Raw genomic sequence first — 17,764 nt, forward strand, 5'->3', positions numbered from 1 at the left:
CGCGAAGGATTGTCAATGTTCCCGAATAATGCGCCGAAATAGAAACCGGGGAAATGCGAATATACGTTAATTAACGAGTGAGAATTCTCCCGGACCGGGTGAAATGAAATGCGCATCCCTTGCTATTAGTTAATGGGCATTTCTCTTTTTTTGAGTTGTGTAAATAGAGATTATTCCTCTTGACATGGAGATTAATGCTTAGCTGATGATTATAGTAATTCCGGATATTGAGCAAAGTCAACTACCAAAAGCGGAAAAGCTCCTAATACATGTATCTGTTAAATTATTAAGTACGGCCCCGGGCTTTTATTCCTTAAGAGCCGATGCCGTCGGTGATTCCGAGCTCGCGTTTTCTTTTGACATCCCACAGCTGGGGACCCGCTCGGCCAATTTGCCATCGAACACATTCAGAACGAATGGAAGGTCTCCGTCAGGAAGCCATTAGACCGCGAGGAGAAGGACAATTATCTGCTTAATATCACTGCCAGCGACGGAATTTTCACCGCTAAAGCTGTCGTGGAGGTCAAAGTGCTGGATGCCAATGACAACAGTCCAGTGTGTGAAAAGGTAAACTCACTTTTTCCAAGATCCTGTGAGTTCTGTCTGCAGTTTTCTCAGCGCAGATGCTATACTTTTAATTTCCTGTTCTTATTTTGCTGTTTCATTCAGTCGCTCTATACCGAGAGCGTCCCGGAGGACTCCCCCGCCAACAGGCTCATCCTGCAAGTCTTCGCCACAGATGCTGACATTCGGTCAAACGCCCAAATATCCTACGAGCTCCACGGAGTTGGATCGGAACTGTTCTTCATTGACTCCGATACAGGTACGTATCCCTTCTGTAGGTACCAAACCCAGTACGGTGGAACCTTGACTTACGAGTGCCGAGATCTGAGTTAGCGAACGCGATAACGTTGACGCCGCCGCGAGAAAACATGAAGGTGGCGTGCGTGTTGTGGACTCGTCCGTCAACATGTTGTTGTCGGTGACAGAGAGCATCATCTACGGGAAGGCAGGAGACATTTACGGGGAATTGGTGAATTCAAATTCAAATGAAGTTTAGCAATAAAGTGCTCGTGTGTGCTAGCTATATTTAGCTTCACATTGTAGCATTAAGTGTGTAGCTGGTAGGCTAAGTTAAGCATAGAGCACCGCTAATCTCCAGCATCTTTGTCCAATCATCAAGGTGAATACCAGTTTATTTCATTACATTCTCTTATGATGAATTGTTATTTGTGATTTTTTTTCAGTACATTCTTATTTAAAAACATACCGATTACCGTAATTTTTGGGACTATTGAGCGTACCTGAATAAAGCCACACCGGCTAGCTGATCGCTAGCTTGGTCTAAAAGCATTAAAGTCGTCAGAATTGAACGGCCTCAGAATTTCACGGTAATTTCATGGCTCTGATGCGACGAGTCTAAATGTTTCGGCAGCGTGAAGCTCGCTACCCCCCGAGAGTCGATAACGTCTACGCCGCGTCGTTGCCACGATGTTACCCAGAGTAAACGTGAAGGAGGTGTGCATGTTGTGGACCCCTCCGTCGACATGTTGTTGTGGGTTACGGAGGGCATCATCGACGGGAAGGCAGGAGACATTTACGGGGAATTGGTGAATTCAAATTCAAATGAAGTTTAGCAATAAAGTGCAGCAAAGTGTGCTAGCTATATTTAGCTTCACATTGTAGCATTAAGTGTGTAGCTGGTAGGTTAAGTTAAGCATAGAGCACCGCTAATCTCCAGCATCTTTGTCCAATCATCAAGGTGAATACCAGTTTATTTCATTACATTCTCTTATGATGAATTGTTATTTGTGATTTTTTTTTCAGTACATTCTTATTTAAAAACATACCGATTACCGTAATTTTTGGGACTATTGAGCGTACCTGAATAAAGCCACACCGGCTAGCTGATCGCTAGCTTGGTCTAAAACCGTTAAAGTCGTCGGAATTGAACGGTCTCAGAATTTCACGGTAATTTCGTTGCTCCGATGCGACGAGGCTAAATGTTTCGGCAGCATGCAGCTCGCTATCCCCCCCCAAAAATTCCATAAATTAGCCGCGTCATTGTTTTTAGCCACAGTGTGTGTAAAAAGTAGCAGAATTTTTGGTAATGGCGTTTCAATTCATTTTAATGGAGAAATTAAATTTAATATATGAGCAAATCGTGATAACAGCTCAAATTCTGCACCTAAGTCAAGGTTTTACTCTATATATTTGTGTAAATGTGGCTGAAGACAAAGATACTGGTATGTATGGTGTGCAAAGTTGTGGTTCAATGGTCAACAGCTGCTCAAAAATATAAAGGGAACACTAAAATAACGCATCCTTGATCTGCATGAATGCAATATTCTTATTAAATACTTTGTTCTTTACATCGTTGAATGTGCTGACAACAAAATCACGCAGAAATAATCAATGGAAATCAAATGTATGAACCCACGGAGGTCTGGATTTGGAGTCCCTCTCCAAATGAAAGTGGAAAAACACACGACAGGCTGAATGTTCTTAAAAAAGTCAAAATAAATCAGCGTTGCTTCCTAAGTGGACAGTTTGATTTCACACGCATGATTGACTCAGAGTTAAATTGTCTTCCCTTTGTTTTTTTGGAGCAGAATATGTCTATATGTGGCCTTGACTTGAGTTCGCTCCAGGGTGAACCGGAAGGCTCCGGCAACCCCGTGACCCATACCGCTTAGCATTTAGCATACGAATGCATGAATATTTAATGTGATTAGTAAAACCTGCTTTTTCCGATATCCTGAAGCCTTTTATCTGAAATAGATGTTAGCCGTGCTGTTTTATATGCTAAACGTGAAGGAGCGGCGTTGGACATTTACATTGCTATCACTTGGAGACAAAGTAGGCCTTCTGCTTCAAGTCACAAAAATCAAAAAGGCTGGATTTCTAGCTCGCTGTCGCCACGACTGAAGATCTGAAAACCGTGATCCTTCTGCGAAAGAAAAGAAACCTTCGTGTTTCTCTCTGTGTCCAAATCATTATCTCCTGTGAGGATGCCAAACCACGCTTCTCTTGCCCAGTTGTTTATTTATTCATTTTTAAAACAGCCAAGAAGATTTCACTGCAGGGTAACAGAGAGACCCACAATGCCACTTCCAGCGTTGCAAACTTTAATTGAATTTATGACTGCTATAGTTCTGGACTGTAAAAATAATTTATTCTTGGAGGCGCGCTGAATCAGACCCTCCCGTCTGGGGTTCTAAGACAGAAAACGCAAAGAAGAAAAACAATGGCAGATATTCACAGTCGACTTGGGTTGAAAATAAATTCACAAACTAACAGAGATCGTGGGTTAAAACGGACGTGCAACGCGTCTTCTGCCGCTTAAACACCCACTCCGAAAGGAAAACGCAACCTTAAAAGACTTGGAGAGCGACTTCAAGGCGTGAACGGTATCCAGAGTCTGGATGTAATCACGCCAAAACGCTAAGAGGCAGAAATAAGCACTAGTCGTTGCCATAAAGCCGGGCTATTAATGCGATTCTCCCGTAAATCTCGGAATTTACGTCTGTTTTTCCACACATGAAGGGCGCCACACTCCCACCCCCGTGATCAATTATTGATTTGACCTTTTGGCACCAACGCCATGAAATATGTAGGGCGACAAAAGGTGGCTGAGGTTTTCCCCGACTAGGAAGGTGCAGGAGACGACCAAAGGCAGCCGCCGCCGCCGCCGCCGCTGGTATTTTCAGAATAACAGCGAAAGGCTTCTGTTTCAAGATATTCTGAAGGAAATAACCGTGATTTCGGCTAAAAAAAAATTAAATACATTTATGTGTACATATATAGGCTGCACTTGTCCAAATTGTAACATGAGATATTTGCGCTGAAACATTTTTTTTTTTCTTTTAATTAAATATATACGGGAAAATTCACAAATATGTATCGTTTTTTTTTTTTTTTTTCCGAACAACGCCTGTGACGGCTGATGAAAAAGACGAATAATAAATAAGACGAGGAAAAGGCCATCCGTCCATCCATTTCTATCCCCGCTTTGTCCGACTCCAGTTGCTATCTTGGTCTTCCTCCTGCGCGCTAAAACCATTGAAGTCGGTTTTTCTTCATGGTTAATTTCATTGGTCGGATGTGATAAGGCTAAATGTCCCCCCCCCCCCAAAAAAAATCCATGAATTCGCCACATCGTCGTTTAAGTCGCAGCGTTCGAACCTTGTAAAAAAAGTAGCAGCGTATTGTCCGGAAATTACGGTATTCAGGGTTGACTGTGTGTAGGTGCAACCGACGGCAGCTCCGGATATTTGTATTTCAAGCACTCAGGCACAGCAGGCAACACAAAAATTACAATCAGGGCGGAGCCTTATATCATGATATATGAGACATAAATAGTCCCATCGTTCATTTATTATCTCCACGCTTCTCCTGCACTCGGGAGCTGCTGGAGCCTGTCCCAGCTGACGGCGGGCGAGAGGTGGGGGTTCACCATGGATCCATCACGGGGCCACACTCAGATTTATAGAGACTCTCATTCATTCACAAGTCATATGGAGACATTCAGTTGCTACAGGGAGTTGAAATCAAGAAGTTGGAGGATTTCAAGTACTTAGGGTCAACAGTCCACAGCAACGGAGAGTTTGGAAAGGAATTAAAGAAGCGGGTTCAAGAGGGTTGGAAAGGGTGGAGAAAAGTGTCAGGGGTATGAAGAGATAGAAGACGATCAGACAGAATGAAAGGAAAGGTGGAGGAGGCAGTGGGGAGATGATCTACAAACACTGACAATGACCAAAAGACAGGAGGCGGAGCTGGAGGTCGCAGAGAGGAAGATGTTGAGGTTCTCTTTGGGAGTGACCAGGATGGAGAGGATCAGGAATGAGTCCATCAGAGGAACGACACATGTTAGATGTTTTGAAGAGAAGGTCAGAGAAGCCAGACTGAGATGGTTGGGTCATGGACAGAGGAGGGATAGTGAATATATTGGTAGACAGATGCTGGAATTGGAGGTCTAGGGGAAGACAAAATAGAAGATTTATGGATGTAGTGAGAGAAGATATGAAGGTAGTTGGTGTGAGAGAGGATTATACAGAGAATAGGGTAAAATGGATAAAGTTGTTTCGCCGTGGCGACCCCTGAGGGGAAAACCCCAAAGGAAAAGAAGAATTTGTCACAGGGGTGCAGGACATGTATGACTAAGACAAAGTGATGGTTTGGACACTCTTCTTTTCATGTCCAAACCATGGTGAAGATCTGGGTAGAAGGTTGCTGAAGGTCATGGTTAAACCTCTCCAGTTTGTGGCAATTGGACTTGAATTTTTTCCCTTGAAGACGTATCACCCCCCCATCCGAGAGGCTTCTTCAGTTCTAAAAATCATAAAGATACATAACCATTCACCCTCGCAATGAACTCCCTGCTTGTTTTTGAACTTTGAGAGGAACCCCAGAGAAAGGCCCCTGTCACAGTTGAACTGGGGACCTTCTTGTTGTGAGGCGCTAACAAAAAATGTCTTGTAAAAGTGGACGATAAAAGCAAATTGTTCATGCTGTCACCAGTTCCATCAGCCTGTCCTCGTGTTTTCCGTCTTCCCCACGCTTTTTACGTTCCTTCCTCTTCTCAGTCTTCAATTATGCATTCAGCCCCATCTTTTTATCTCTCAAAATGCTAAAGTTACCTGTTTTTAATGTTAAAGTGCTTTGGGGTATGAACGCCCGGTGTTGCTTCATGCGTCCACACTCTGCCTGAATCTGAACCTCTCTGTTTTGTTTCCAGGGGAGCTGAAGACTTCGCAGCCCCTCGACCGGGAGGAGCAGGACGAGCACAGGTTCAAAGTGCGCGCCGTGGACGGAGGAGGCCGCTACTGTGAGGCCGACATCCACGTTACCGTGGAAGACTTCAACGACAACCCCCCGGAGTTCTCGGCCGACCCTTACGCCTTCACGGTCTTCGAGAACACCGAGAAGGGCACCTTCATCGCAAAGCTGCAGGCGAACGACATCGACTCGGGTAAGGAATCAGTTCTCAGGCATTTTCCCATCTAGAGGCGCTTTATAATGCTAACTTTTAGAGTTAGCTGACATGCTAAGGCGACACACTCTGAGGTAGACCGTAATGAGCGCGCGCCATTTCCAAGGCATACGACTGACCCGTCAGAATCAAGAAATCACAAGTTTGATGTTTCCTCACCCAACTAGAAGTACAGTAACTTCCAGACTATTGAGCGCACCTGAATATAAGCCGCACCGACTCATGATAACAAAATAAATCTGACATATATAAGCCGGACTTTGCTATAAGCCACAGGTGTCCGCGTTGTAACATGAAATATTTACAAGGAAACTTTTTTTAAACTTAATTACATACCGGATTTATTTTTTTTTTAATTTTTTTTCCAAACTGTGCCTGTAAAACCACTGGGAAAAAAAATTAATGATAAATAACATTCATCGGTCCAATGTGACAAGGCTAAATGTTTCAGCGGCGTGAAGCCCGTTAGCTCCCAAAAAAAATCCATAAATTAGCCGCATCATTGTTTAAGCCGCAGTGTTCAAAGCGGCTAATAGTCTAGAGATTACGGTAGCATTTTTGCCTCAGCTTTGCATCAAACTCATTTAAATGTATATAATCCGAGGCTCGGTAGCGCAACTATTAGCGTTTCTGCCTCACAGTGGGTTCGTAACAAAAAGTGTGACGATCGCAGAGGTGTCTGAACGTAAACATATATTATTTTCCAGAAAGCAAAACATAACCAAAAATGAACCCTTTCAATCAACAATCAGAAAATAAATAGTAACATTATTAATGAAATAAAAAACAGCATTTAGGAAATAAATAATAACCAAATAACCCTTTTCAAGTTTTTCACAGAAAAAAAAAAAAAAATAGCTTTCTTGTAGACACAACTGTTTGCAGCTCTCATATCAAATTCACTGCGAAAACCAGAAAGCAAGCAGACATTGATACCAACACCCATCAACACAACACATTTAATTACCAGTATGGTTCTAGAACAGATTTCATTATGATCATATTTGTATTATTATTTGCATTATGATTATAAAATCATAATGCATCTCTGGTATGGGCCGTAGTTTGGGGACCGCCTTCCTAAACTGTCCATACATGTGAATGACAGGGTGAACAGTTGTATGTCTATATTTGAGTGCAGGAGAGGCGGTTTAGATAATGAATGAATATCACAATTGTTTTTTTTTTTTTTTGAGCAATTCATCCGCTTTCAACCAAAAACCATCAAACGGGTAATTTGGATATTCTTGTCGAAATCATCTTGTCGCGGCAACTGGACTTCCCTCGTCCCTGAGGCTTCTTCGGTTGGGTTTTTCAGCACAGGAGAGTACGCCGCAAACGCCAGATCCTTAATAAAGAATGTAGCGCCGCCGATCGCACAATCAGCTCATCACCGCCCTCTAACTGTAATCCCGAGCCCCAACCGTCGTAGTCTATTATTCATTTATCGGGGAAATAGGGCCGAGGAAGCACAGATGGGCAGAAAATAAATGCCTGGCAGACAAGAAACGCGTGCCAGTAAAGCTATCTGTCATCAAACACCTAATATAGAGTCATTATTCTCAGCGCTACAAGATAATCCGTACAATTATGGTTTCAATTTGGATGCGCGCGGCTCCTGACAAACAAACTTTAAAATGCAGGCGGCGCCGCGGCGGAGAGACTAAATGGGCCCTCGAGGGCGGCGGAGGGGCGAGAACACGGCTGACGGGATTCAAATGTGTGTCAGAGATCCAGTCAGTAGTCTACTCTTACAGGCGAGATGATGAAAAAAGACGTTTTCGGTGAATGTCGGACGGTTCGTTCGTAAATATACCGCTCAAAAAAATAAAGGGAACACTCGAACAACACAATGTAACTCCAAGTCAATCACACTTGTGTGAAATCATAGTGTCCACTCAGGAAGCAACACAGATTCATTTTGACTTGTTTTAAGGACATTACATCAAAGTTGGATCAGCCTGGAGTTTGTTTTTACACTTTAATTTTGAGTGTGATTCCTAATCCAGACCTCCATGGGTTGATAAAATTTATTTCCGTTGATCATTTTTGTGTGATTTTGTTGTCAGCACATTCAACTGTGTAAAGAGCAAAGTATTTCATAAGAATATTTCATTCATTTAGATCCAGGATGTGTTTTTTAAGTGTTCCCTTTATTTTTTTGAGCAGTGTACGAAGGAGCGAATGGCGTTTATCTTTCCGTTACGCGACCGCGCGGCGCTACATAACAAGGGGGGGGGTGACAAATGTGGAATTTCATGAACGATCGAGCCCCGGAATTAAAAGCTCCATTACACACTAATGAAATTCCTCTGTCCTCCGGCTGAATTCTCAGAAGGCCCGATGGCGGTCCCGAGCCTCCCCCCTTCCCGCCGCAAAGACGTTTATTTATTTTCAACACGACCCCCCACCTCCACCCTCCTTCCACCTTTGAGCGAGCGTTCCCAGCCGCCGGAGATAAGACGGCCAACTTAAACCGCCGCGGTTTACAGATATTTAAGCCCCTCTGGACTTTATCCAGGTGACTGTCGGAGCCGTCACTTCAGATTTCACGGTTCGGACTTTCCGACAGAACCGCTTCCAACCGGAGCCGGAGCGGACGCCCTTCCACCTTCCTTTCCACTTCCACATTCCAGGTGGACTGGAAGCCGGACAGAACTACAAAGAGGGGCGCGGGGGGAATGTTGATCCCTTCAGAATGAAGTGTCTTTAGACAAGAAAAGCGGAATGAGAGTCGCCGTCGGGGCGTAACATCTGCAAAACGTGCACGGCTTATGGAATGTTAACGACACGGTGTATAAATAAATGCTCCCCGCAGTTCAGCCGGGGGCGATAATTATTTCAAATTAGACTAAGTGAAGGCAGCGAGGAGGGTTTTCGATTCCTGTTTTTTTTTTTTTTTTTTTTTTTGCACAAACATCTGTGTGTGTGTGTGTGTGTGTGTGTGTGTGTGTGTGTGTTTCAGAGTATGTTTTTTTTTTGTTTGCACAAACATCTGTGTGTGTGTGTGTGTGTGTGTTTCGGAGTATTCTTTTTTGCACAAACATCTGTTTGTGTGTGTGTGTGTGTGTGTGTGTGTGTGTGTTTCAGAGTATGATTTTTTTTTTGCACAAACATCTGTAAGTGTGTGTGTTTCAGAGTATGTTTTTTTTTTGTTTGCACAAACATCTGTGTGTGTGTGTGTGTGTGTTTCGGAGTATTCTTTTTTGCACAAACATCTGTTTGTGTGTGTGTGTGTGTGTGTGTGTGTGTGTTTCAGAGTATGATTTTTTTTTTGCACAAACATCTGTATGTGTGTGTGTTTTAGAGTATGTTTTTTTTGTTTGCACAAACATCTGTGTGTGTGTGTGTGTGTGTGTGCGTGTGTTTCGGAGTTTTTTTTTTGCACAAACATCTGTATGTGTGTGTGTGTGTGTGTTTTGGAGTATTTTTTTTGCACAAACATCTGTGTGTGTGTGTGTGTTTCGGAGTTTGTTTTTTTTTGCACAAACATCTATGTGTGTGTGTGTGTGTTTGTGTATGTGTGTGTGTGTTTCGGAGTATTTTTTTGTTTTGCACAAATATCTGTGTGTGTGTGTGTGTTTCAGAGTATGTTTTTTTTTTTTGCACAAAAATCTGTGTGTGTGTTTCGGAGTATTTTTTTTTTGCACAAACATCTGTGTGTGTGTGTGTGTGTGTGTGTGTGTGTGTGTGTGTGTGTGTGTGTGTGTGTGTGTGTGTGTTTTCGGAGTCTTTTTTTTTTTTTTTTTTTGTGCAAGTTAAACCACAACTGGCACCGCGCCGTCGACCCACTTCATTTCACTCGACTGTTTTTCCAGCCAAGACGAAAAAAGCCGAGCGTCATCGTAGCCCCCTTTTCTAAGGAGTAACGGGAAGCTTTATCTTCCATCGATGTCGGACTCTGTCTATCGCCGCGTGGATTCATCCTTGGCTCCGTCTGCTACGAGCCACCGCCTCCATTATCTGCCTGCCCTTTTGGCAGGGAGATGTTTGAGCCTCACCCACATGGCTGCTTGTCGGCTCATCCCGCCGTTGCGTTCTCTGATCGGCCGTACTTATCGGTGTGGGATGGAACGTCCGGACCGCCGCCGGCGATCTGCGATAATCTTAAAGTTATGCGGGGACTCATTCCTCGGGTTATTCTTCTGCGTTCTTTATCACCCGGTGTGTTGTTTCCCGCTTTTTTTTTTTTTTTTTTTTCTTCTGCGTTCGGTTTCTCCGACGGCCGCTGTTGACGGTGTCAATAACAGCTTGAGATCTTTGTTAGCCGTTTGACACAGTGATCAGCTGGAGAGTGAGAGGGTGAAAGGTCACGTGTCTCCAGATAACACATAATGAGAGGGTGAATGGTTACATGTTTCTGCATGAAGTGTGATGAGAGGGTGAATGGTTGCGTGTTTTGGTAGCGCAGCGTTTAGTGCTCGTGCTTCACAGCTAGGAGGTTTAATTCCCGGGCCTTTCAGTTTGGAGTTTGCATGTTCTCCCTGTGACGGTGTAGGTTTTTTAAACGGACAACTGATGTGAATTAGCAATACAATCCGGAGTGGTGTGTTTACATGCATGTCTCATGCGTGTTCATTAACATACACTACAAATGAATAAAATTCCTTTCCTTCCTAAGTGACGAGAGGGTGAATGTTCACGTTTTTCTAAATGACGTGTGATGAGAGGGTGAATGATCGTATGTTTCTATTTGACATGTGACGAGAGGGTGAAATTGTGTGCGTCTCTAAATGATGCGGAATGAGAGGGTGAATGCTAGCATGTTTATTATGCGTGATGAAAGGGTGAATGTTCATGTGTCTCTAAATGCGAGGGTGAATGGTTGCATGTTTCTAAGTGACGTGATGAGAGAGGTGAATGCTAGCGTGTTTATTATGCGTGATGAAAGGGTGAATGGTCACGTGTCTCTAAATGAGAGGGTGAATGGTTGCATGTTTCTAAGTGACGTGATGAGAGGTGAATGCTAGCATGTTTATTATGCGTGATGAAAGGGTGAATGTTCATGTGTCTCTAAATGCGAGGGTGAATGGTTGCATGTTTCTAAGTGACGTGATGAGAGAGGTGAATGCTAGCGTGTTTATTATGCGTGATGAAAGGGTGAATGGTCACGTGTCTCTAAATGAGAGGGTGAATGGTAGCATTTTTTGATATGACGCATGATGAGAGGGTATATAATTGTATGTTTCTATTTGACATGTGAAGAGAGGGTGAATGTGTGTGTGTCTGTTGCACGTGACGTCTCTAAATTACACGGAATGAGAGGGTGAATGGTTGCATGTTTCTATTGTATGTGACGAGAGGGTGAATGGTCATGTGTTTCTAAATGACGTGTGATGAGAGGGTGAATGATTACATGTTTCTTTATGACGAATGATAAGAGGGTGACTGGTTGTTTGTTGATATGAAGAGTGATGAGAGGGTGAATGGTTGCATTTTTGATATGACATGATGAAAGTGAATGATTGCATGTCTCTATATGACGCATGATGAGACGGTGAATGATTGCATGTTTTTATTTGACATGTGATGAGAGGGTGAATGTGGGTGTGTATTTCTGTTGCATGTCTAAATGAAATGTAATGAAAGGGTGAATGGTTGCATTTTTCAATATGACGTGTGATGAGAGGGTGAATGCTTGTATGTCTATGACGTGTGGTGAACGGCTGAACGTTCATGTCTATATGACGCATGATGAGAGGGTGAATGATTGCATGTTTCTATTCGACATGTAATGAGAGGGTGAATTTTGGTGTGTTTTTGTTGCATGTGACGTCTAAATGACGTGGAATGAGAGGGTGAATGTTTTTCTGTCTCTCTCACATGTAATGAAAGAGTGAATGGTTGCATGTTTCTATTTGACATGTGATGAGAGGGTGAATGGTTGCATGTTTCTTTCTGACTCAAGACAAGAGTGTGAATGGTTGTAAGTCTCTTTTTTCGTCCTGTGAATCGATCCGTGATTGGTCCAATCCGAACCCCGCCTTTCCCCCCCTAATGACAGCTGGGATAGGCTCCGCCCCCTCCACCAACCCGATTGCAGGAAAAGCCGTAATTATAATGAATGAATGAATGAATATAATTCCCATTATCGGCTTCACGGGATTGAGAGGTGTATAAACAAACGCGTGCAAGGTTTTTATCACCCGTCACATTTCAGCATAATTCACTTAACCGCCGTCGCACAATTGTTTTTCAAGGGTGATCAGCCCAGATGAAAGTGATGAGAAGCCACCTTAGCATTACCCTCGGCCGCCGTGTCACCGGTGCCTTAATGAGATCCACAAAGGATACGGGCACTTACCTGATAAATGGAAATGGAACGGCGTATTCTAAATGGGGCCACCTGCGGAAAGGCATTATGATTATTATCGTGATCCGTCTCTGTCTTGTTGTTGGGCTTCTTGCTGGAAGGAAGACGTGAGTTATGAGAATGCCAGGGATTGAACATTGGATATTTTAGGTCCGTGCGTATCTGAGGCTCTGGGAGAGATGGATGTTTTGGTGTTTCCTTCATGAATCAATATATGAAAGGTGTATTTCTGGGAAGGTTGGCATCTGATTATTCAGTGATGAAAGCATGATCAGTCAGATTACGAGGCCCGGCGGCGCAGTCGGCAAGGAGGTCCCTGGTCGGATTCCCTCCGGATGGGCTCTTTGGGTTCCTCGTAGTCTGATATTTGTACGACATGAATGAAATAGTGAATGTTTGTATGTAAATATGAGTGGTTGTGCGTCTCTATGTGACATGTATGAAAGGGTGAATGTCGTATGTTTGTAGTTGAGGTGTGAATGAGAGAGTGAATGACTGTCTCTGTGGTGAGACCTGCAATGCTGTGTGGCTTAGAAACCGTGACAATGATCAAAAGATTCGAGGATGGAGAGGGTTGATTCCCTGTGGCAACCCCTGAAGGGAAAAGCCCAAAGGAACAGAGACATTTGTCACAAGGGTGCAAGACATGTATGACCGAGACAAAGTGATGGCTGAGATGGTTTGGACATGATTTCTCCTCTGTTCATGTCCAAAACATGGTGAAGATCTGGGTAGAAGGTTGCTGAAGGTGGAGCCGCCAGGCAGGAGGTCTAGAGGAAGATCAAAGAGAAGATTTATGGACGTAGTGAGAGACGATATGAAGGTAGTCTTTTTGTGAGAGAGGAGGATACAGACCCATGAAGGGAAAAACCCAAAGGAAAAGAAGAGTGTCACAGGGGTGCAGGACATGTTTGACCGAGACTGAGTGATGACTGAGATGGTTTGGACATGATCGCACCTCTGCTCATGTCCAAACCATGTCCAAACCTGCCAGGCAGGAGGTCTCGAGGAAGACCAAAGAGAAGATTTTTGGACGTAGCGAGAGACGATATGAAGGTAGTTTGTGTTAGAGAGGAGGATCGAGAGAACAGGGTTAGATGGAGAAGGTCGATTCGCTGTGGTGACCCCTGAAGGGAAAAGCCCAAAGGAGAACTAAACTATATCATCACAAACAATAAGACACTCAGATTTTGATTACTGAATTTTGCGTACCAAAATGAAAGAGTGAATGGTCTTATGTCTAAATGACGCGTGAATGAAATATTCCGGACCTCTCACCCGATTACAGGCGAGGTTTGCTCCAGCACCCGAGTGACGGATAAGCGCTACAGAGAATGAATGAAAATAAAGCTGGATTTACATCATAACAAGCAAGTTATGCTTGTCCTCCGTCCCAGGTCTCAACAGCGACATCCTCTACTCACTGGTGGACACAGCCGATGGCGTTTTCTCCATCGACGAGCTCACCGGCGTCATCAGCCTGGAGCGCCCGTTGGACCGCGAGGCGCAGGCAGTGCACGAGCTGAAGGCTCGCGCCAGCGACCAGGGCTCGCCTCGCCTCTCCGCGCTCTGCCAGGTGACCATCTCCGTCCTGGACATCAACGACAACCCGCCGGTGTTCGAACACAGGGAGTACACCGCCTCCGTGTCGGAGGACGTCGCCGTGGGAACCCTGTTGCTGCGCGTCCAGGCGGCCAGTCGGGACACGGAGGCCGAAGCCGAAATCTTTTACAGCATCATCAGCGGCAACGAGCACGGCATGTTCAGCGTCGACTCGCACAGCGGTACGTGATCGGGTTTCTTCCTCCCGTTTTTTTTTTTTTTTTCCCCAAACCGCTAGTTTTCATGTTGCCATAACGACCACGCCGTCTCTTGTTCTGATTACATTTGATATTGTAATTTGCAAAGAAAGAAAAATTGTTGTTGGCAGTTGTTTGTTAAATGAAATCCCAGTTTTTCCATCACCCCCTTCGTGCTTTGTCGCCGTTTTGAATGCTTTTTTTTTATTTTTTATTCATATTTTCGGCTCAAAACAGAGGAGCGTTTCTGTCTTATCATTCCAATTATTGGAAGCCGGTGTCGAAAGCCAAATGAACCGACCGGTCAAGTTCAGCTATATTTTATTTATACGGCGAATCATGGCAGCTGTCTGACGGCACCTTTCACATCGAGCGCAACCTTTTAAAAGGATCCGCAAGCACTTGGCAAGGAAACCGCTATTTTACAGAATTTAGGCCGGCCTTCTGCCTCGACCGACTTGGGTAGAGCAAGAGACGGACGGAAACCAAGAACGTGAGGAATGGCCTCTTGCTAATAATCGCAGGTGTGCTAACATTTTCATGCTATTAGCATACAGGAATAGCTTTTATAACAGTAGTGGACGCCTGGCGAGATGGAGCCACCCGGCTCGGGTAGCTGCGAGACCAAAGAGCCCAGGGAGTCTAGAGGAGATGCGAGGTTGCCATCATGAGGTGATGAAGAGACGTGAGCGCAGACGAGGTCGGAAAAAGCGAACTGTTTATTGTATTCGTGCACGATGAGGATCGCATCTAATTTCGTTCCCGCCGTCCGTGAGCCTGCGACACATCCAGACGATCGACGTAGCCTCAGTGCGAAGTCCCCGCGTCAGCACAGTGTTTGCATTCCTGCCGTCCAAACCGCCGGCCCTGCTTAGAGTCAACAGGGTAGAACCAGAGTCGGCCGGACGGCTGGAGGCCGAGCAGGAATTTAACCGGGAAAGTTTATTTTAAGGGGGACGGGGAGTGGGGGGAGGCGGTTCTGCGACGGGGTGGGGGTTAGAAAGGATCGAGTGTGTTTAACTGCCCGGGCCAGATTAAGTTGGCGAGACTCGCTAAATGTTAGTTTCGATCATTGCTTCGATTAGCGAACGCATTATGCGAGTGGAGGAGGTTCCCTCCTCGATCACTGCCCGGCGCCCAGATTGGCCGGCTGCCTCGCTGCAAAAAAACTCCCCAGTAGTCGTGCTGAGACAAGCTTAATCTGGAAACCCTTCAGTCCAGGTTGGCCCAACAGAAAATTTGGAATCAAGTGAAGAGCAATGAAATATATATATGTATAGGATGAGGGAAATCTAGAAAGGTGGAGTTATGCTCTGGAGAGGAGAGGAATGAAGGTTAGTCGCAGCAAGACAGAATGTATGTGTGTGAATGAGAGGAACCCGGGTGGAACGGTGAGGCTACAGGGAGTGGAGATCAAGAAGCTGGAGGATTTGAGATACTCAGGGTCAACAGTCCTGGGCAACAGAGAGTGTGGAAAAGAGGTGAAGAGATGGGTTCAAACAGGTTGGAACGGATGGAGAAAAGTGTCAGGGATGCTATAAGATACAAGACCTTCAGCCAGAATGAAAGGAAAGTTGGACAAGACAGTGATGAGACCTGCGATGCTGTATGGCTTAGAAACCGTGACAATGATGAAAAGATAGAAGGATGGAGAAGGTTGATTCCCTGTGGCGACCTCTGAAGGGAAAAAGGCCAAAGGAACAGAAAAAATTGTCACAGGGTTGCAGGACATGTATGACTGAGACAAAGTGATGACTGAGATGGTTTGGGCATGATCGCTCCTCAGTTCATGTCCAAACCATGGTAAAGATCTGGGTAGAAGGTTGCTGAAGGTGGAGCCGCCAGGCAGGAGGTCTGGAAGACGACCAAAGGGAAGATTTATGGACGTAGTGAGAGCGGATATGAAGGTAGTCGGTGTGAGAGAGGAGGGAGAAAGATCCATGAAGGAAAAAGCCCAAAGGAAAAGAAGAGTGTGTCACAGGGGTGCAGGACATGTATGACCGAGACTGAGTGATGACTGAGATGGTTTGGACATGATCGCACCTCTGCTCATGTCCAAACCATGGTATGTAGAAGGTTGCTGAAGGTGGAGCTGCCAGGCAGGAGGTCTAGAGGAACACCAAAGAGAAGATTTATGGACATAGTGAGGGACGATATGAAGGTAGTTGGTGGAGAGAGAGGAGGATCCAGAGAATAGGTTTCGATGAAGAAGGTTGATTCACTGGTGACACCTAAAGGGAAAAGCCCAAAGGAGAAGAATAAATAAACTAATATAATCACAAACAAATAGACACTCAGATTTTGATAACTGTATTTTTTGGACCATGAGGCGCACCGCATCATAAGACGCATGATAAACAAAACAGTTTATTCAGTCAAACGTCATTCATTTCATTCATCTCGCTTTGTCCCGTGGGAAACTGGTTTTCTTTACTTGGCGCAGTTCATCTGCTTGCTTCCTGCACTTCCGTACCATTGATTGAGTCATGTTGAATTCTTTGGCGGCTGCTCTTTTCCCATCATCTACTGCATGACTGATAGCCTTAAGTTTGAATTCCGCTTTGCAAGGATATCTTCTAACAGGTGCCATGTTGGTCCTCATACACACAAATGTACAATAGTTCTGTTAAAGCACTGTAAACACTGCTAGGTTGGAACAACATTGTACTCCAGCACTAAATAATGAGTCGTCCAACTTGGTCTGACGTTTCGGACCGACTTTAAGACGACGTCCACGTGTCAGGTGGGAATTGTATGACTATCAATCAAGCAGAGCTTACCAAAGTCGACTCGTTTTGACAGATGTTTGAGCGCATTGTGCCCCGTAAAATCGAGAAAATGCAAGATTTTGTAGCCTGAAAAATACAGTAATGAGTTTAAATTCCCCTCCTCAGGGGACATCTTCGTGATCGAGCCCCTGGACTACGAGGTCTCCCATGAATACTACATCACCGTGGAGGCCACGGACGGCGGCTCGCCTCCGCTGAGCGACATGGCCACCGTCAACATCAACCTGACCGACGTCAACGACAACAAACCCGTCTTCAGCCAGGACACCTACACGGCCGTCGTGAGCGAGGACGCGGAGCTGGGCCGCACCGTGCTGACGGTGAGCGCCGACATCCGGAAATGTTTATCCCCGCAAACGGGAAAAAACATTTATCTCGCGTTGAACTTTGCCGGCGCTAAATCTGTCGGCCCCGTCAACCTCTCGTCGCCCCGTCGTAAATTTACGGGTTTTTCTTCCCCGTCGCTCGTCGCTCGCGTTATCGCGCATCTGCACCTGTGGCGAATCACCATCTGGTAGCTCGGCTAATTCGGGGCCGATGTTCTTCATGCTCGCTGCACCGCCGCTCTCGCGCGATATCTGACGAACTCGCTCAAAACGTTTAATGAAAGGCATTTGACTCATTAAGACAAAGACCAGGCCGTTTTTTAACCTTTTTTTTTTTTTTTTTGCATTTAACAACCTCATCTGAACCCCCTCCTCCGTAATAAAACTGTCGTCACGCCCGTTTATCGGCGGGTTTCACGCGGCATAGAGGATTTGATTTTAATAACGGACGTTTTCACACACTTGTAAATCTTCCCGCGTTTAAAGGAAGCAAAGGTTGGACGAAACTAGTTTATGGAAACCTGCTTTTTGAATTCCGGACTATT

General features: G+C 45.0%; 1 protein-coding gene across 5 annotated transcripts in view; it reads left to right on the top strand.

Moving 5' to 3' along the window:
* Window positions 1-17,764, top strand: part of fat1a (FAT atypical cadherin 1a) — a 95,197-nt gene that overhangs the window by 60,795 nt on the left and 16,638 nt on the right. For all 5 annotated transcript variants that reach the window (XR_015106980.1, XM_086157460.1, XM_086157462.1 and 2 more), the window contains 5 exons: window positions 371-567; window positions 670-823; window positions 5,738-5,971; window positions 13,703-14,089; window positions 16,999-17,213. Coding sequence is in view for 4 of the 5 variants with exons in the window: in XM_086157460.1 (XP_086013586.1) it covers window positions 371-567; window positions 670-823; window positions 5,738-5,971; window positions 13,703-14,089; window positions 16,999-17,213 (1,187 nt within the window). In the remaining variant the exon portion in view is untranslated. The remainder of the gene's footprint in view (window positions 1-370; window positions 568-669; window positions 824-5,737; window positions 5,972-13,702; window positions 14,090-16,998; window positions 17,214-17,764) is intronic.

This window comes from Fistularia commersonii, chromosome 12 (genome assembly GCF_037954325.1).
Source record: "Fistularia commersonii isolate RoL2024-O1a breed Wild chromosome 12, RoL_Fcom_v1.0, whole genome shotgun sequence".
Lineage (NCBI taxonomy): Eukaryota > Metazoa > Chordata > Actinopteri > Syngnathiformes > Fistulariidae > Fistularia > Fistularia commersonii.